Source organism: Notamacropus eugenii, chromosome 3 (genome assembly GCF_028372415.1).
Source record: "Notamacropus eugenii isolate mMacEug1 chromosome 3, mMacEug1.pri_v2, whole genome shotgun sequence".
NCBI lineage: Eukaryota > Metazoa > Chordata > Mammalia > Diprotodontia > Macropodidae > Notamacropus > Notamacropus eugenii.
In genome coordinates, this window is record NC_092874.1 from 380,022,682 (window position 1) to 380,043,653 (window position 20,972).

Genomic DNA, 20,972 nt, shown 5'->3' on the forward strand with positions numbered 1-20,972 from the left:
TTCTTAGCTCATTTTACGGATAAGGAAACTCAGGCAAACAGGGTTAAGTGACCTGCCCAGGGTCACACAGCTAGTGTCTGAAGCTGCATTTGAACTCATCTTCCTGACTCCAGGCCTGTATACACTGTGCTACTTAGCTGCCCTCCTCCTCCATTTAGTAGGCATCTACTTAAAAAGAAAAACCACCTTTTTTTAGTTCCTACTGTGCATATTTGTTTCTGGGCTTCCATTTTTGTGCCTAAAAAATTCAGTGATAACTCCTGCCTTACAGTGGTGTTGATAGGAACAGAAGTGGTAACCATATTACACCCATAAGTCTTCAAAAGTCATTCTTAGAAAGAAGGAAAAACCGATCTGCACTTATAGTCCACATGGCTCTGTGGTGATAAAGAAATATGTGAAGAGAATAGATACTGCTCTGGAGAGGAGCCACTTAGTACGAATTTGAACTCGTCTTCCTAACTCTAATACCAGCACTCTATGTACTGTAATCTCCAGTTCTATTTCATACCTAGCAAAGGTATGTCAAAGATGTCAAAAGATAGAAATAGTCCATGTTGGAGGGACTATGGGAAAACAGTCACATTAATTTACTGTTGATGGAGCTACAAATTGATCAAATAAATCTGTAGAGTAATTTGGAATTCTGGTAAATGTGACTAAACTATCCCAGTGGGCTAGGTATTACTACAAGGAAGTCAAAGACAGGAAAAAAAGGTTATAACATACTTCCTATGGTAGTAAAAAAACTATCAGTTGGTGAATGGCTAAACAAATTTTGAAACAGAAACATAAGAAGACATATGAATTGATGCAGAATAAGGTATGAAGAACCAGAAAACAATACATACAAGGACTTTTGTTGTTGTTCAGTCTTTTCTGACTCTTTGTGACCCCATTGGGAATTTTCTTTGCAAAGATACTGCAGTGATTTGTCATTTTCTTCTCTAGATCATTTTACAGAAGAGGAAACTGAGACAAGGTTAAGTGACTTGCCCAAGGTCACACAGCTAGTAAATGTCTGAGACCAGATTTGAACTCACAAATTGGAGGCTTCCTTATTCCAGGGCCAGCACTTTATCCACTATACCACCCAGCTGTTTATATACAAGGACTACAACAGTAGAAATGAAACAATGCAATGGAACTTTTGCTGCATAATTATAATGACCAAGCTGGACCCTGAAGAAGATAGGAGAAAATGATCTTCCCTCTCTTCACTATAGAGGCAGGGAGGTAAGGGATGAGGAGGGAATTATCAAGGTGGAATATCACATCCACTGTCAGATTTGGTGATGCCTTGGATAGTTTAACTGAATGGCTTTCTTTCCCCTTTGTTCATATTTGTTACAGGCGATGGTAGCTTTCAAGGTGAGAAAGGATGGATGAATATTTCAAAGATGATATAAAAACAAAATCTGATAAAATTAATATTTAAAAATAGAATTACAGAGTTTAGAACTAAAATGAGGGACTGTATGGTATAGTGTATAGAAAGCCAGCCTTACAATCAGGAAAGCCTGAGTCTGAGTCAGGCCTCAGAAACACTGACTGTGTGACCTTAGAGAAGTAATTTATCTTTCCAGTACTCCCAGGCAACTCTCAGATTAGAACTCATGAATAAGTTGTTGATCTACATCGGCAGAAGGAGTTCCCTTACTGGAAGTTTCCCTATACCAATGGATTCACAGGTCTGAACTGAAAAAAGTTGAAGTGATGTTAGAGATTATCCTTTTGGTGATGAGGGAGCTTAGCCCCAGTGAGGTTAAGTCTCTCGCCCAAGGTCACACAGAGGCAGCATGAACCCAGGTTCTCTGATTCCGAATCCGATGTTTGTTCCACTTAACACACCTCCTCTGATATAACTGACCAACCAAATGAAATAATTCATCCCTCAGAGTCTGCTGTGTGCTAAAACAGCCACTTCAGAAAACAGAAACTGGTTGGGGGGGGGGGGGCTTACCCTGTAGAAGCTGGAGACAGTCATGAAGGAGGACCCTCTTTTTTGCTTCTTAGTTCCAGCTGAAAAAGAGAAATGAACATTCTATAAACTCCTATGCCCAGCACAAGCATAAAACTACTTCTACATTTGGTCATTCTACATTTGGTTATAAAAGACAGCTAAGTGGGGAAGTGGATACAGTGCCAGGCCCAAAGTAAGGAAGACCTATGTGTACCAAAATATTTATACCAACTCTCCTTGTGGCAGCCAAGGATTGGAAATTGAGGGGATGCCCATCAATTGGAGAATGGTTGAATAAATTGTGGTACATGAATGTGATGGAATACTATTGTGCTATAAGAAAGGATGAATAGGACTCCAGAGAGGCCTGGAAGGACTTATATGAACTGATACTGAGAGAAAGGAACAGAACCAGGAAAACTTTGTACACAGCAACAACCACAGTGTGCAAAGAATTTTTCTGGTAGACTTAGCCCTTCACAGCAATGCAAAGACCTAAAACATTCCCAAAGGACTCAAGGCAAAATGCCTTCCACATCCAGAGAAAGAACTATGGAATTGGATCACAGAATGAAGCAGAATGTTTTCTCTTGTATTACATTTTGCTTTGTTTGGGTTTTTATCATGGTTTCTCCCATTCATTTTAATTCTTCTATGCAATATGACTAATGTAAAAATGTGATTAATAAGAATGTATGTGTAAAACCCATATAAGATTGCATGTTGTCTAGGGGAGGGAAGGAAAAGGGAGGGAGAGAAAATCTAAGACTTATGGAAGTGATTGTAGAAAATTGGAAACAAATAAATTAATAAAAAAAGAAAAAAAGAAAGAACTGAGTTAAATCTCAGATATTTACTAGTTGTGTGACCCTGGTCAACTCACTTAAAACCTGTTTAACTCAGTTTCCCCATCTATAAAATGAGTCAGAGAAGGAAATGGCAAGTCATTCTAGTATCTTGGCCAAGAAAGCTCCAAAAGGCATCACAAAGAGTCAGAAACAGCAGAATATGACTAAATAACATTTAGTCAAAAATCACTTTGGGGCTTGAAAAATCTTGATGGGGGGGTGGAGCCAAGATGGCAGAGTAGAAAGACACACATACACTAGCTCCAAACCCACAGCCCATAAAATATCTGTAAAAAAGAACTCCCAACAAATTCTGGAGCAGCAGAAGCCACAGAACAACTGAGCGGATGAGATTTCTGTTCCAGAGAGCCCTGAAAACCTCTCGCAAAAGGTCCATCGTGCCCTGGACCCCAGAGCCGAGCCCAGCCCTGCCTTGGCTGGCAGTGCCAAGGGGAGCAGATCCGAGCTGGCTTCAGGAACGGAATCTCCAGCAGTCGTGTGGGTCCCTCCACCCACCGGCCCCAAAGGTTGGTGAGAGGGTCTTCTCGGCTTGCCAAGAGGGGAGTGGGACACCCCCATAACTCAGGCCCCCTTGGGAGGCAGCAGCAGAGGTGGGACCAGACTGGGGCTCCCCAAGCAGGCAGGAGCCCAGATTCATTGTTGAAGGTCTCTGCATAAAACCCCTGAGGGTACTGAGCCCTGTGTGGCAGCCCTGCCCCCACCTGAGCACCTGAACTTAATCTCACACTGAATAGCAGCCCCACCCCCCCACCCCACCCCCTCCCTGCTGAAAGCCCTGAGGTTGGGAAGCAGCATTTGAATCTCAGACCCCAAGCGCTGGTTGGTCGGATCTGGAGGCCTGGTAGGTGTGGAAAGGACACCCAGAAGTCAAGTAACTGGCTGGGAAAATGCCCAGAAAAGGGAAAAAAAATAAGACTATAGAAGGTTACTTTCTTGGTGAACAGGTATTTCCTCCCTTCCTTTCTGATGAGGAAGAACAATGCTTACCATCAGGGAAAGACACAGAAGTCAAGGCTTCTGTATCCCACACATCCAAAATAAATATACCATGGGCTCAGGCCATGGAAGAGCTCAAAAAGGATTTTGAAAATCAAGTTAGAGAGGTGGAGGAAAAACTGGGAAGAGAAATGAGAGAGATGCAAGTAAAGAATGAAAAGTAGGTCAACACCCTGCTAAAGGAGACCCAAAAAAATGCTGAAGAAAATAACACCTTGAAAAATAGGCTAACTCAACTGGCAAAAGACGTTCAAAAAGCCAATGAGGAGAGGAATGCTTTAAAAAGCAGAATTAGCCAAATGGAAAAGGAGGTTCAAAAGCTCACTGAAGAAAATAGTTCTTTCAAAATTAGAATGGAACAGATGGAGGGTAATGACTTTATGAGAAACCAAGAAATCACAAAACAAAACCAAAAGAATGAAAAAATGGAAGATAATGGGAAATATCTCATTGGAAAAACAATTGACCTGGAAAATAGATGCAGGAGAGACAATTTTAAAATTATGGGCCTACCTGAAAGCCATGATCAAAAAAAGAGCCTAGATATCATCTTTCATGAAATTGTCAAGGAAAACTGCCCTGAGAACCAGAGGGCAAAATAAGTATTCAAGGAATCCACAGATCACCACCTGAAAGAGAAAACTCCTAGGAACATTGTGGCCAAATTCCAGAGATCCCTGGTCAAGGAGAAAATATTGCAAGCAGCTAGAAAGAAACAATTTAAGTATTGTGGAAATACAATCAGGATAACACAAGATCCATCAGCTTCTACATTAAGGGATCAAAGGGCGTGGAATAGGATATTCCAGAAGTCAAAGGAACTAGGACTAAAACCAAGAATCACCTACCCAGCAAAACTGAGTATAATACTTCAGGGGAAAAGTTGGTCTTTCAATGAAATAGAGGACTTTCAAGCATTCTTGATGAAAAGACCAGAGCTGAAAAGAAAATTTGACTTTCAAACACAAGAATGAAGAGAAGCATGAAAAGGTAAACAGCAAAGAAAAATCATAAGGGACTTACTAAAGTTGAACTGTTTACATTCCTACATGGAAAGACAATATTTGTAACTCTTGAAACTTTTCAGTATCTGGGTACTGGGTGGGATTACACACATGCACACGCACACACACATAGAGACAGAGTGCACAGAGTGAATTGAAGAGGATGGGATCATATCTTAAAAAAATGAAATCAAGCAGTGAGAGAGAAATATATTTGGAGGAGAAAGGGAGAAATGGAATGGGGCAAATTATCTCTCATAAAAGAGGCAGGCAAAAGACTTTTTAGTGGAGGGAAAAAGAGGGGATGTGAGAGAAAAAACATGAAGTTTACTCTTATCACATTCAACTAAAGGAAGGAATAAAATGCACACTCATTTTGGTATGAAAACCTATCTTACAATTCAGGAAAGTGGGGCATAAGGGGATTAGCAGGGTAGGGGGGATGATGGAAGGGAGGGCATGGGGAGGAGGGAGCAATTTGAGGTCAACACTCATGGGGAGGGACAGGATCAAAAGAGAGAATAGAAGTAATGGGGGACAGGATAGGATGGAGGGAAATATAGTTAGTCTTATGCAACACAACTATTATGGAAGTCATTTGCAAAACTACACAGATATGGCCTATATTGAATTGCTTGCCTTCCAAAGGGAAGGGGTGGGGAGGGAGGGAGGAAAAGAAGATGGAACTCAAAGTTTTAGGAACAACTGTCGAGTACTGTTCTTGCCACTAGGAAATAAGAAATACAGGTAAAGGGGTATAGAAAGTTATTTGGCCCTACAGGACAAAAGAGAAGATGGAGACAAGGGCAGAGAGGGATGATAGAAGAGAGGGCAGATTGGTGATAGGGTCAGTTAGAATGCTTGGTGTTTTGGGGTGGGGGGAGGGGACAAAAGGGGAGAAAATTTAGAACCCAAAATTTTGTGAAAATGAATGTTAGAAGTTAAATAAAAAATAAATAAACAAAAAAAAAAAGAAAAAAGAAAAATCTTGATGATCATCATCCATGTCAGGAACTGCATAGAGGGATGCATGAAGGTATGGAATCCTCCCAGATGAAGGGAGGGATGAATTATTTTGGAGGAAGTAGGGAAGAGTAAGCCTATTTTCACACTGAATGATTGTTATAAATAAGATGGATTTTTTTCTTTTAAAAATTTTTTTCATTTAATTCAATTATATTTTGAGTTCCATATTCTCTTCTTCCCCATACCCCCTCCACTACACAATGAGAAACCAAGAAATAACAGAACCCAATACAAAAATGAAGTCATACAAAATAAATTTCTGCACGAACTTGTTGGGGGCAGGGAACAGGAAAAAGAAAGAAAGAGAATAAGATCATTCTTTAATCTGTTCACTGAGTCCATCAGCTCTCGATCTGGAAGTGGATAGCATTTTTCATCATTGGTTCTTTGAACCTTTGGTAGATATTTCTGTTGATCAGAATGACTAAGTCTTTCGCAGTTGATTATTGTTACAATATTCCTGTTACCATGAATAATGTTCTCTTGGTTCTGCTTACTTCACTTTACACCAGTTCATATACGTTTTCCCAGGTTTTTCTGAAACTATCCCCCTCATCATTTCTTACAGCACAAAAGTATTCAACCACATTCATAAACCATAACTTGTTCTGCCATTCCCTGATTGTTGGGCATCCGCTCAGTTTCCAATTCTTTACTATCACAAAAAAACCTGATATAATATATATGTGTGTGTGTATATACATATATAATACATATTTTATATATGTATATATATTATTTTATATATTATACAATATTTTTTTTTAAATAAGACCTGTGATTTCATTGGTGGAGGGAGCTTCCCTTAAGGAAACTCTTTTCTATCCACTACTAAAATAGGAATTTCTAGACTTTCTTTGTGTCCTCAACAATTAGCACAGTATCTAGAGAGAAGTAAGAAGTTAATCAAAACTTGCTAACAGGATGACCAATTGACCAACATCAGTATAGCTCACCATCTACTCTGCAATTTTGAGTTTTAGAGTTGCCTGAGGTGTTGAGAGGTTAAGTGACTTGCTCCTGGTCACACAGCTAGTATATATCCAAAGTAAGACTTGGATTCTTCCTCATTCTGATGCCAGCTGCTTCCCAGTATTCCAAGTGGCCTTCTAGGTCCTCAGGTTGAATCCAAACTTCACATAACAAATCCCCTTAATAAAAAGTATTTGATCTGTAAAACTTGGACTCAGTCAAAGGGCCATACTTGAGGACATAGAGGGCCACATGTGGCCTTGAGGTCACAGGTTCCCCAACCCTGACTCAGGCAGTCTCAGTTGTAAAGACAACAATCCATCTGTAGGGCAATCCATTTAGGAGACAAAAACCCTCACAGCTATCTCAAACTCAGAAGCCAGGGTTATCTGCTTCCACTGGGAGGAGATTCCAGTTCCTAGCCACTGGGGAATTTTTCATTTGCTGAGTAACTTCCTGGCCCTAGAGTGAACACTTGGATTCTAACTATTTTCTAGCTGTGTCTTGTGTTCCAGAGGTGGCTTTGGTGTGGGGGCTCTGGTGTGGTGCCAAAGAGCACACCAGACCTGGATTTGAATCCTGGTTCTGTCACTTCCTAGCTGTGTGACCTTGAGCAAGTTCAGCTCTCTACCTTCCTTCCCTCATCTGTAAAATGGGAATAATAAATACTTGTGCTAACAGTTCCTGAGAGAATCACATTAGCTAATGTTTACAAATTTTCTTGTCACTATAATTTCCAATAGAAATCTGATCCCTGAATAGGGGAAAATTATACAGAGAAGTAATTTTGTTAGTGTTAAGGATACTACAAAGCCACTGCCTTTCTGATACAGTTTCACTCCTAAGTAAGGGTGGAAAGGCACGAACTCTAGACCCCTAGACTCATCTATGGTAGAGGCAGCTAGGCCTCAAACCCTACCTTATCTATAAATGGAATTCCTGGGGCTACCATCTCTTCTCTGAACTGCTGTTCTAACACTTTGGATTAGTACTACACAATTTTCGCTTAAAGTCTTCTAATTTATGGGCTAGAAGGAATCCAAAAGGTCATCTGCTCCAACCCATACCCAAACAAGAACTTTCTCTACTCCTCAACAAAATGGTTATCTAGCCTTTACATAGATACTTTCAGTGATGGGGAACTCACTCCCTCATAAGGCAGCCCATTTTACCCTCACATCATATATCCATGTCCTATTCAATGTTTCATATGTACGGGCTCTCTTTTCAACTAACCAAAAGTTTCTTAAGGTTAGAAATTATTTTGTGTTTTTTCTTTTCTTTGTGTCATGGTACTAAAACAACTAGCAGATGTAGTGGACAGAGTACTAGACTTAGAATAAAGAAGACCTGAGTTCAAATTCTACCTCAGGTAATTATTAGCTATGTAAACCTGGCCATGTCTCAGCCTCTCTCAACTGGTTTCCTCATCTGTAAAATGGGGTTAATAGAACCTGCTATGTAGGGTTGTTGTGAGGACCAATTGAGATAACACATCTAAGGCACTTTGCAAATGCAAATTATAATAATAATAATATTAGCACTGGAGAGAGATTTATTAAATTAAATTGAATCTCTGAGGATTTAAATTGGGGAAAAGGTAAAATACACTCCCCCAGTTGCTAGTGTCTTCTCTCTTAGATTACCTTTTTACTGGAGAGATGGAGAGAGACCGAGACAGATTCAGTGAGGAACAGTGAGAGAGGGAAAGAGGAAGAAACAGAGAGAGAGAAGGAGAGAGAGGGGGAGAGAGAGAGAAGGAGAGAGAGAGAGAAGGAGAAAAAGAGAGAGAGAGGGAGAGAGAGAAGAAGAGGAGAGAGAGAGAGAGAGAAAGAGAGAGAGGGAGAGAAAGGAGAGAGAGAGAGATGGAGAAAGAGGAGAGAGACAGAGAGAGAAGGGGAGAGACAGAGAGAGAGAGAGAGACAGAGAGAGAGACAGAGACAGAGAGACAGATAGAGACAGAGAGAGAGACAGAGACAGACAGAGACAGAGAGAGAGGAAGGAAGGGAAGAAGGAAGGGAAATAGAGAGATCGTGTATGTATATGTTTGCATGTTGTTTCTCCCATTAGAATGTGAACTTCTTAAGGTCTAGGATTTTATTATTGTCTTCCTTTCTGTTCTCAGCAGTTACCACGGTGTCTGATACCTGGTAAGCATTAAGAAATGCTTGTTGACTGACTAGTAAAGGGAAGGGAAACTCATTTTCACCCTCAAACTCCTACCAGTATTAGAAACAATGCAGTGGATGTTATCAGCCATACCTGCAGCCTCCTCTTCTTTAAAGAGCATATTTAGCAGCACCATGCTGGATTTCTGGAACAAGCCCACCACAGTTTCATTCAAGGGGTCTTTGTTTTTCTCCAGCCAGCCTGTGATGTTATACCCCACCTGGAGAGAACCAAAATAGGACAATGTCCACTTTCTCCTCTCTCCGATAATAGGGATAGAGATCAATTCTGCCCACTAAATCACGGTGCAATTGCAGGGGTAGGGATGGGGGCAGAGACAGTATCAAGCAGGGAGAAAGCTGAATCATCCATATTGGCTGCCTATATTGATCCAGTTAACTAAATTCACCAGTGTAGATCTAGCTTGAGGAAACAAGAAGACAGAAAATGTTCTGGGTCCTTCAGCCTGAACACAGCCCAGGGAAAGAGAAAGGGAGCCAAAAAAAACTTTTTGTTCTTTCATTTCCAATATTGGGAAAAAATGAAAAACAAAGAAAAAAACTGGTTCCCTCCTTACATCAGTGCCTGAATTTTAGGGCTCAGTTCTTGGAAATGTAGTTGATCTCCTTAGGTTTTGGGTATTGAATAGCTATAAATAAAATGCTATTTTAATTTCAGGAGAGGGGAAGCACTGCAGTTTCTGTCCTCATCCTGTTGTTTGCTCAGGGTAGATGGGCAATCCTCTCATTGGCAGTACTGAGCTTGAGAATATCATAAAAATCTTGTGCTTGCTGCTCTGGCTAGTCCTTAAAGTACAGCCTTAAAGTACAGCCTCTTGACACCATTGTCCAGAAGCTCCTGTTTCCCTGCTGTTTCATTCCCAGAGGTCTCCATGAACTTGGCAAATAACGGTGGCTAGCTCTTACAGCAAACTTTAAGTCACCCGGAGGGAGAGAGGGAGTGTTTTTTCTTTAAGCTTGCTGAACAAAGGCTCCCTTCCCCTGTTAATTATACTTGGAGACTGTGTGTGCCAGAAATGAATGGGGAGCCAGAATCCTGGCAGCAACGATCCGCCCCCGCTCTGGTCTCTCTTCCCCTCTCCAGCCTCCCAACTACATTTTCTATCTGAGCTGTCCTGGTTATGTAGATAAGTCATCTTGAATTGCTGGTCACAATCTGTTGGAGAACCTCCCACCCCCTTTCCAATTTGGGAATTACTAATGGATTCATGACTTCTTTGCCAATGTATTCATTTCTGGCCCACTCTCCAAGTCTGAGATGTCAAACTGAAGGCTACCAGGACTATAAACCAGGGAGGGAAGGATGACAGGTTCAACAGGAGGGCCAGAGATGGCTTTTAAATGTTCAATCCTTTGCTTCAATGCTTTGGAATTTTCCAGGAGGAGGAGGGAGTGGGCAGGGTGAGTGAGCAGGAGGCATGCCTCCCTTTGCTTGGCAGGTCACACTTTTCTGAAGTGTTGGTATGCTTTACCACTAAATCTAGAAGGCTCTTAGTGGCGTGTTCACCCCTTCCTCACCACCTTCTCTATCTGTGGCGTGTGGTACTTGGAAGTGCATTCCAGCGTGAATCTGCAATATGCTGAGGTGTTTGGTTGGGTCTGGAATAACTCATCTGGAAGCAGTTTCTGGGTCTGGAACTCAACAAAGCAGATGGCTGCTGATGGACAGCTGGTGCCAGTACTTACCGTGCCAGCGTAATGGACCAGTTCAAAGTGGGCCTCAGGGCCTTTGCCTTTGCCTCCCTTTGGCTTGAGGAAGTTATTGGATTTTCCCAAGTGATTGTCATATAAGGCTGCCTTGAAAGTGGCATCTGTGGCTTTAGGGAAGACACACTGCTCTTCTAGGATGGAGAAGATACCCATGGGCTAGGGGAGGTGAAGGGGAGATAAGCAACAGAATTAAATCAGTGATGTCAGTTAAATAAACTCCCATCAATGCACTAGGAAACCAGAATTCCAGAGGACCCAAGATGGCACATACTACTCCCCCTTATGACGGAGGTGATGGATTCAGGGTGCAGTACGAGGAATACATTTTTGGACATGGCCAATGTAGAAATATGTTTTGCTTGACTTTTTTGGTTTTTATTTTTATTTGTTAAAAGTGCTGTGTATTTGGGAGGGAGGGAAGGGAAGAAGAAAACAGAAAATGAATGCTAATTAGTTGAAAAAATTTAAAACCAAAAGAGGTGGGTTCAGAAATCCAAAAGGAGCGTTGTGCCTTGGGGGGTTGAGTGTTTGACCATGGGTAGCTTTGTCCAAACGTTACCCAACATGGTGTTAAACCCTTGAATCAGTGCTTGAAGAAACTGATCAGTTTTTTCCCAAGATCCTAGAAGCTGGTTTGGCTCTTTTTACCCAGGATCCAGAATAGATTTTGGAACAAGATCAGCCCTCAGTGAAATTGTGAAATAGAGGAAGTTTGTCTGTATTACCTCCGCTTCTCCTTCCTGTACCCTTCTCCATTCTTCCCCCACCCCTACTCCTATCCCCAGGCACACAATGTTTTCACTTAGTCTTAGGTCCCTCTTATCACAGAAAAAAAGTCATATGACAAATTCACTCCTGCCAAAGTATTAAGGAAGTTAATGATTGAAAGTATTATTCTAAACCCATGCAGCCTCTTAACTTCCCCATTTCTGTACAGGGAATCACCATCTTTTCAGTAACTCAGTTTTGCTGCTTAGAAGCTCAACTCTCCACTCTCACTTATCATCCAATCAGTCTCCAGCCTTGTCAATTCTTCACCCACATCTCTCTTATCTATCCCCTTCTTTCCATGCCTAGGGCAGCTACTCAAGTTCAAGCCTCTTCCCTGGACTATTAGAATAGCCCTCTACTTGATCTCCTTGCCTTCAGTCTTTCCCCCTTCTCCAAACCATCTTTCATAGAGATTCCAAAATGGTTTTCCTAAAGCTAACCTTGTTACTCTCTTGCTCTTATAGTTCTGGAGAGATATTTTTTTGGGGGGCAGGGGGATGTTAGGAATCTTTCTTGTGTTTCTTAAGTGACATCATGTAGGATAACAGTAACAGGCCACTTGGTTAAGTTATAAAATCACAACTGATCAATATTAGAAGGTATCCTAGCCATCTACTAAGACTCCCTCATTTTACAGATAAGGAAACAGTCCCAGAGAGATCTCACATCATAAGAATGTAGATTCACATTTCAAAGAGATAAGAGAACTAGATAAGGAAACTGAGGCTTACAGAACATGTGAGAGAGGAGAGGAGAGGAGAGGAGAAGGGAGGGAAGGGGAGGAGAGGAGAGGGGAGGAGAGAAAAGCCATGGGAAGGAAGAAAGGGAAGGGAAAGGGAAGAGAAGTGAAAGGGAAGGGGATGGGAAGGGAAAGGGGGGAGAGAAAGAGAAAGGGAAGGGAAAAGGGGAAGGGAAGGAGTAAGATGATGAGATGAGGTCCTGAGCTTCTAACTCTCTTAAATGTGTAGCCCATTGATGAACTCAGACTCCCTTTCTCTAACCTCCTCTCTTGAAAGGAACATTACCTTTTCCAGAAGTCGATGCAGGCCTGTAGGTCCAGACCAAAGTCAATGAAGACCTATTCAATGCCCTCCCTCTTGTACTCCTCCTGCTCCAGCACAAACATATGATGGTTGAAAAACTGCTGAAGTTTCTCATTGGTGAAGTTGATGCAGAGCTGCTCAAAGCTGTTAAACTGCAAAGGGAGAATTGAAAGAAGGAAAATAGTGAAAAGTAGATTCTCCTACAGGATAGGTCCACATAGACATGTATAGAGGTTTCCACGCCGCCTGAGGTGTGAAGCTGTTTAAATGCATTATTGAAATCACAGAGCCAGCATACAAGTACAGACAGAGATGTGGCCTCTATGTCAGCAAGTCCTACTTCCTACATACACAGACTAGGGGGTCTGGGCAGATCTCTTAACCTCTCTGTAATACTAATCATAGCCAACATTTATATGGCACTTTATAGCTTGTAAAATACTTTACAAATATTATCTCCTTTGATCCTCACACCAATCATTATTATTCTCATTTTACAGATGAAAAAATTGAGGCAGATGTTAAGTGACTTGTCCAGTGTCTCACAGCTGGAAAGTGTTGGAGGCAGTATTTTACCTCTGGTTTCCCTGACTCCAAGTCCTGAGCGCTGTCCATTTCAGCACTTTGCTGCCCCTAGGTAATCTTCTAAGACTGTGAGTAGCAAAGGAAGTGCCAATCTGCATTGGTAAAGGGAGTATCCCTACTAGAACTTCCCTATACCAATGAAATAACAGTTCCAATCGAATCCTTCTCCACCAAAGAAAAAAAGTTATATAAATTAACATAACCCCTCAGGGCTAAAAGAAATCAGACTGGAGTCTAAAGAAATTAATCGCTACTACTACTGATGATGATGACAGTAATTAGCATTTATTGAGTGCCTCCTATGTGCCAGGCATTATGCTAAGTGCTTTACCAATATTATCTCATTTGAGTCCTCACAACAACTCTGTGAAGTAAGTGCTATTATTATGTTCACTAGGGGAAACTGAGGCAGACAGTGGTTAAATGACTTGTCCAGGTTCACATAGCTAGTAAGTGTCTGAGGCTGGATTTGAACTCAGATCTTCCTGATTCTAGGCCCAGGGTTCTATCTATTCTGCAACCAACTACCCTTAAGAAACTAGGCTGAAGGTAGGTACGCATTCTTATGTTTTTGGGTGGGAGGAGGATCCTGACCTGTGATTTCATCTGTGTAGTGAACTCCTTCTGCCAATCAAAAATTACTTTCTAACTTAGTCTTAGAGAACTGTCTGGAGACACTTAGAGATCAAGTGACTTGCCTGTGGTCACAGTGTTAATATGGGTCAGTTAGGATTTGAACCAAGATCTTCCTGACTCCAAGTCTATCCTTCTCTACCCACTATACCATGTTGCCTTTCTGGCATCCTAATTAAAAGGAGAAAATAGATCTATGAAAATAGATCTAAATGGTACAACCGATCGAGCTCTGGGCCTGGTGTCATGAAGACCTTATCCAGCCTCAGACACTTACCAGCTGTGTGACTCTGGGCAAACTACTTAATCTCTGTTTGCCTCAGTTTCCTCAACTGTAAAATGGAGGTAACTACAGCACTGCCCTCCCAGGGTTGTGAGGATCAAGCGAGATAATATTTGTAAAACACCAACGTTCCAAACACGTAGTAAGCATTATGTAAATGCTAGTTATTATTTTATTAATTATTACTATGACCCCCAACAGTAGCAGGGTCATGATGAGAGGAGATGGGTCTCTACAAGTTTACTTCTTTACTCAGTCCCATTTATCCCCTCTGCAGAGCAGGAGAGAGGCCCAGGCCAGCTTGGACTGCTCTAACGGCCATGTTCTAAGAGAGTCATGAGCCAAAATCAAAACCAACATGGCCCGGCCCCAGACACCAAGGTCAGAAACAGGAGAAGCAGAGGGAAAAATATCCTGCCCCATCAGGAGCTCAAAGCACCTCAAAGATCTCGAAACCAGCGATGTCCAGCACCCCAATGAAGAACTGCCTCTGCATCTTGGTGTCCAGTGTCTTGTTAATCCTGGCCACGAGCCACTTGAACATTTTGTCATAAATGGCTTTGCCCAGGGCCCCGATGGAGTTGTTGCACTGATCCATGTTCTGGCCCTTCTGTATAAACTCATTACCGACTTTGACCCGAGGCCTGGTGATGCCCTTCTGCAGCTCACCAGAGTTGAGACCCATGAGGTGGGTGACTTTATCAGCCACTGTACAAGGTAAAAAAGAAAAGGATCACTGGGTGATTACACATGGTACTTCTGTGTCACATAGGCAGTACAAAATAATACGGCAGGGTTATCTTAGGCAGCTGTGTGAACTAGTAGATAAGGTGGGGTTAGGCAGTTCTAAATTCAAATCCAGCCTCAGATACTTACTAGTTGTGTGATACTTAAACCTGTGTTCACCTCAGTTTCCTCATCTGTAAATTGGGGCTAATAATAGCACCTACCTCCCAGGGTTGTTATGAAGATAACATTAGATCATATTTGTGAAGGAATCTCAGAGATCATTTTATTCTAAACCCTTCTTTTTTCAGAAAAAGAATCAGAGAGCCAGAGGGGAAGTGATATATCCAAGGTCACAAAGCTAGCTAGGAACAGATCCAGGACCTGAATCTAGGTCTCTGGCCTCCTTCCTAGGTGAGGAGCTCTTTCCACTGCACCCTCACAACGTCCTCAATTGTAACACTCTGCTCTCAGTACCGTTTGCATGGGATGACCCTATGCCTGAAATGCTCTCCTTCACTTCTACCTCCAGGCTTCCTCAGATTTCTTTAGGATTCAACCCAAATCCTACCTTCTGTAGGAGGCCTTCTCCAGTTCCCCTAGCCGCTAGGCTGAGATCCTCTATTTGTTGTGGTTGTTCAGTCATTTCAATTGTGTTCCCGTTTGGGATATTTCTCACAAAGGTACTAGAGTGGTTTGCCATTTCCTATTCCAGCTCATTTTACAGATGGGGAAACTGAGGCACACATGGTTAAGTGACTTACACAGAGTCACATAGCTAATAAGTGTCTAAGGCTGGATTTGAACTCACAAAGATGAATTTGGCATGCAAACCACTGTACCACCCAGCTTCCCCACCTTCCATTTATACTGTACATATCTTATATGGAGAGAGTTATTTACTTGTCATCTCTTCAATGAGAATATGAGTCCTTTGAGAGCAGAGATCACCCTTTCACCTTTTCTTTGTATCCCCAACACTTTTAGTGCTGTACCTAGTAAGTAAGTAATAAATGCTTATTGCCAGACATTGAATCGTGTCAGTGGTAGTCATGGTGACAGTCATCACATTGACATGTCCCTGGTGACTATCACATTGACTGATTTGCTTCTGAATGGTTGTGACCCACATTCTCGGCCAAACAACCTACCCTCAGTGGTGTCCACTTCTGCCTGTTCCTCTCTTGGTTTCTGCTTGAATTTCATGTTCCTGAAATGCATGACACCCCCAGTAAGTTTGTAAACCCCAATCTTCTCCTCTGCAAGGAAGCCCAGGACATCAAAAGCAACCTGGAAATTAGCAGGGATGAGACACACTCAACAAAAGGCTTGATGAAAGACTGAATCCTCATCTCATACCACTGAAGGAGAGAGTTTGCCTACTTATGAATATATATGTATATGTTCACATGTACACATACCATAGACACATGAGTGCATGTGCGTGCGTGCATGCAACACACACACACACACACACACACGCACCTCTATCTATATCTTCCAGCAGGTCAACAATTTCCTTAAGTCGGGAATAGTGCCTTTTGCAAGTTCTGGGGAAAATGTCTATCATCTTCAGACAATGACCCACAAATCAGATCTTTTCACATCATTCATTGAAAGATAATGTTTCTCACTGCATGGACTCTCAGACTCAGCCAATATGTTTATTTTGTTGACCTATTTTTTTCCATCTTCCTTTTTTATTCTGTTACAAAGAATGGTTTTGAGGGGGATGGGAGAGGGAGAGGATATTCAGAGATGATGGGAATGGAAAAAAACAAAAGATATCCAAAAAAATTAAATTTTGAAAAGAAAGATAATATTTCCTAGTTGAAACTACTAACTATAAGAGATGACAAGACCCCATATCTCAAGCTCGTTATAGATAATTGTCAAGGTTTATCTTAAATATCTTGACCAAAACCATGTTGTTCAGAATTTATTTCTAGGTTTGAGCTTGGTGAAATAACAATATCTCTATTTTCCTGACTACAGAATACCCTGGGGCCTTTGTAATTTAAACTTTGGGGAGGAAAAATCCCAATCGATATTTTCCCAAGTCTCATGTTATTGAGCGGATGTCTGTTTAAATAGATAGATCTTCTGAGGAAATCAATTTCTTGTGAGGGAACAGTCTGTGCGCTGGGTTAACACCCTGCTCACCAGTTCATTAAGACTGCTTACTCTACAGTATGAACTAGACTGTCTGTAGCTTTGAAGTCACAAGCACTTTCCCTAAGCGAACACTGTTGCACTGTTGCCAGGATATTTAGCTATTGCCTGGTCCCTGCATCCAGTCTGGACCTGGGGGGAGAACACCCCGGCCAGCCAACAGCCACCATTCCATCCTCCCCAGCCCATAAGAGGACAGAATCCTTCAAGCCTAGAGCCCACATTCTTTGTATTGTGCCAGGCTTCTTCCCTCAAGTGGCTACCATGTTATCCCTTAGGTTTCTCTTTTCCAAGCTAAACACCCCTAGTTCCTTCAACTGATTATTATTTTTATTGCTGTTGTTAAATTAACGTGTAATGAATATATAATTATTGTTATTAATAATAGCTAGCATTTATAAAGTGATTTAATGTCTACAAAGCACTTTACATATGATAGCGCATTTGTCATTTGATTCTCAAAACGACCGTGGGAGGTAGATGCTGCTCTTATCCAAATCAGAGTCATCGAGGTGCTAGATTCTATTGTTTGCCCTTCATTCTCCAAGAGGACCATGACATCAGGGAGTTGATGCCATGATCTGCAAGTGAATCGGATTTCAGTGAGGCAGGACTGTGCAAAGACACCAGCCTCACTAGCTCTTCTGCGGTCATCTGGGAATCAGTGGCCAGATATAGATCAAGACAATTAGAGATGGCCCAGGATGTAGTGGGGGACCTTCACCTTTTTTAAGCTAAGGTCTTTCCCAGGTCTCAGATTGTCTTAGCACTCAGCCTGGAGTCAGGAAGACCTGCATTCAAATCCAGCCTCAGACATTTACTATGGGACCCTGGACAAGTCACTTATCCTCAGCCTGCCTCAGTTTCCTCAACTGCAAAATGGGAGTGAGAATAATAGCACCTACTTACACAGGGTTGTTGTGAGGATCTAAGGAGATAATATTTGTAAAATGTGCGGCAAATACTTTTTGTTTTCTGTCCTTCCTTCTATTTTACAAATCAGGAAGCTGAGACTAAAAGGCTTTCCCAAGACCACACAGGGAGTAAATATCAGAGTCAGGATCTGAATTCCCAAGGCCTTTGACTCCAAATCATTACTTTGTATCAATTGCTGCCCTTTCATACTTACATCTGTGATCTGTAACTCTTCCTCGTCATCCGTGTTATCGGCAATAGTGACACCCTGGTTTATCCAATGGTATTCCTTGGGATTGGGCACCAGGAGCAAACTTTCTATAGAAGAAGAGAAATCAAGAGAACTCCATGATGACTGATAATGGTACTAATGGAAGCCAAAGCATGGTCCTGTGGATGAGAAGACAAAAGCTCTGTGTCCTATTGTACCATTAGACTTTTCATGGACCTCGTGAAATTTTAGGAGACATCTCCTCTGACACTTGATGAAAGACCATACTACAAACATGCAACCACCCAATTAGGACTTGAGACAGCACAAAGAACCAGAGGAAAAAGACTCCAATGGTTGGGGGTCATCCTATCCCTTCCCCTTATTTTCCTTCTTACTTCCCCTTTCACTTCTGCCTCTCTATTCCTCTTTCTAATTATTTTCTCCTTCTATAAACCACCACCAAAAAAAACCAACAAAAACCCAAGACTCAAGTGGTCAAAGGGACCAACCATATGGTGCGAGTGAGTAGGACAGTGGGTTCACTGAGTTAGAGCTGGAAGCAACTTTTGAGGTCATCTAGTCCAGCCCTGTCATTTTGCAGATGAAGATACGGAGGGCAAAAAATGTTTAGTGACCTCAGTAAGGTCGCACGAGGGAGTAAATGGTAGAGCTTGAGCTTATGTCCTGTTACTCCAGATTTGACACTTTCCACAGTACCACTTTGTCCCTTCTATTGTCCCAAATGGATTCCTTTCCCTCAAATCCCAAGCCCACTATTTCTGCTTGAATAGTCTTATTCCAAGAATATGATTCTAAGTTTGAAGAGGTTATCAGAGACTATGAAAGTACCAACAAGACTAGCTAATGGCATGGGAAGGGGAGGCAGAGTAGGGGCTCCTTTTGTATTGAGAGCAATGGATAAGCTAGAGCATTTCAGCTCCTGAGGAAAGGGGGACATAGAGATTGTTCTTTACCAACAATTTCAGGCTTCTTGTTAGAGAGGATCTGGTAGAAGATGTGGTAGCTTCTCTCAGCAGCTTGCTGGGAAATGACTTGAGATTTCTCTAAGAGATCTAAAAAAAGGAAAAAGTATAGATAGTAATCAATACACAATTTGTTCTTTTAATTAATAATAATAAGTAATTAAAAATTAATTTAATCAATCATGAAAAAAAGAGCACTTGAGGGAACAGTACATGTATAACACAGTTGGAAGTTGTGAAATGTCCCCTCCCTATTCTCTCAGCCCCATCTCAGGTCTTTCTCCATTGCTCTGGGACAAGACCCATCCCCCTCAATCTCTATCCTTACCCGTGGTTCCCACAAGACTTTCTACAATGTAGGTCTGGCATCAACAAGTCCTCATTGCTCTTCCATGCCTCCTCCCATGCCTGCTGGTTATAAAGCAGACATTGAGGTTTTCCAGGACAGAATGTCACCACCAGCCATGAGGTTAGGTCTGGAGGGAAGACGTATATTCTGATCGTATGCTTCTCCCAATAGACCTTTCTCTAACAACTAGTGCTAAACCTAGACTCACTCCTTAATAGCACATTCTCACTCTCTTGTAACTTCTCTATCTCATTGATTCTGAACCCCAGTTTCCAACATACAGACACTTTTCTTCATCCACATTGGTCTGTTCCCTCACTCACATCCATCTCAACACTACCTTTTCCTTCTCCCCAGTGTCCCACCCCAGATCTGCCCACCCCTTCCACTGTTTCTTTTGGATCATCTGCTCCATAATTAACAAACTTCCTTTTCTCTTAAGCTTCTCCCTCTCTCACTCCTTCCATCTTCTGTCATCCACTGAGACCTGACTCCCTCCTGATGATACTGCTTTCCTTCAAGTATAAGCTATACCTTCTCTCATCACCCCAATTGCTTGACTCGCTGGTTTGCTAGAAGTCATAATATTCCTTATTTCTCATCGCCACTTCCAGACTCTTCTTCTATCACCATTACTCAATGACTTCCTCTCCTTTGAAGTTTATGCTATACACATGTATCACCCTAATCCAGATCCTAGTGTCCATTATCCTCTATTAACAATTAACCCCTAAGACCTTCTCCTTCCTTTCTCAATATGTTCAGTGTTTGTCTTAGACTCTTCCTTCCTACATCAATTTCTTCTCTTATACTAAAGGACTTCAGCATGCATACTGATGCTTCCTCAAAACACCTAACTTCCTAGTTCCTCAGTCTATTCAATTCTCATGGCCAGCTCCTCTACTCTACCCCAGCCTCACGCAGAAATGATCAAACCCTTGATCTTGCCATCACTCAAAAGTGTTCACTTCCATGTTCATAAACTCCAACATTTCTTTAATTGATCAAAATTTTTCATCATTCTACTTTCCCTATGTCTTATAACACTCACCTCTGTTCTTTATCCTCACTAAGATCTCTATTTCCTCCAGACCATGCTTCCCACACTAGCTACACTCTTCTCCCTTCCTTATCTCAACCCCCTTAGTCAACTAATTCAATTCAACATGATCTACTCTCAAATACCTTGCTTCCCTGTTCCACCTTGCCAGACCCTGGATTATTCTCACCATCTACTTCTTTCACTTCCATTCATATATCCTTGAATGGACATGGAAGAAATCATAAATAATGATGAGAAATACTTGTTGAGCTGATTGGGTCAGCTCCAAAATTATGTTATCTGTCTTAGCCAGGCCCTCACTACAGAAGAGCGGATCCTCTGGGTTTACCTCCCCTCTGCTCTTATGTCATTTGTATGAACCCACTTATTTAAATGTTGTCTCCCCATTAGAATGTAAGCTCCTTGAGGGAAAGAACTATTTTTGTCCTTCTTTATATCCTTAAGCACTTAGTTTGTTTGTCCTTTGCTCTCAAAGAGGAACAATGACATCAGAAAGGTGATGTCTT

General features: G+C 41.7%; 1 protein-coding gene across 1 annotated transcript in view; it reads right to left on the bottom strand.

Annotated features, from left to right (window-relative positions):
• MYH16 (myosin heavy chain 16) overlaps positions 1 to 20,972 on the bottom strand; it is a 78,494-nt gene that overhangs the window by 43,362 nt on the left and 14,160 nt on the right. The window contains 8 exon segments of the mRNA XM_072597642.1: positions 1,964 to 2,022; positions 9,093 to 9,219; positions 10,706 to 10,885; positions 12,579 to 12,695; positions 14,484 to 14,752; positions 15,922 to 16,060; positions 18,072 to 18,175; positions 19,046 to 19,144. Of these exon segments, the coding sequence (XP_072453743.1) occupies positions 1,964 to 2,022; positions 9,093 to 9,219; positions 10,706 to 10,885; positions 12,579 to 12,695; positions 14,484 to 14,752; positions 15,922 to 16,060; positions 18,072 to 18,175; positions 19,046 to 19,144 (1,094 nt within the window).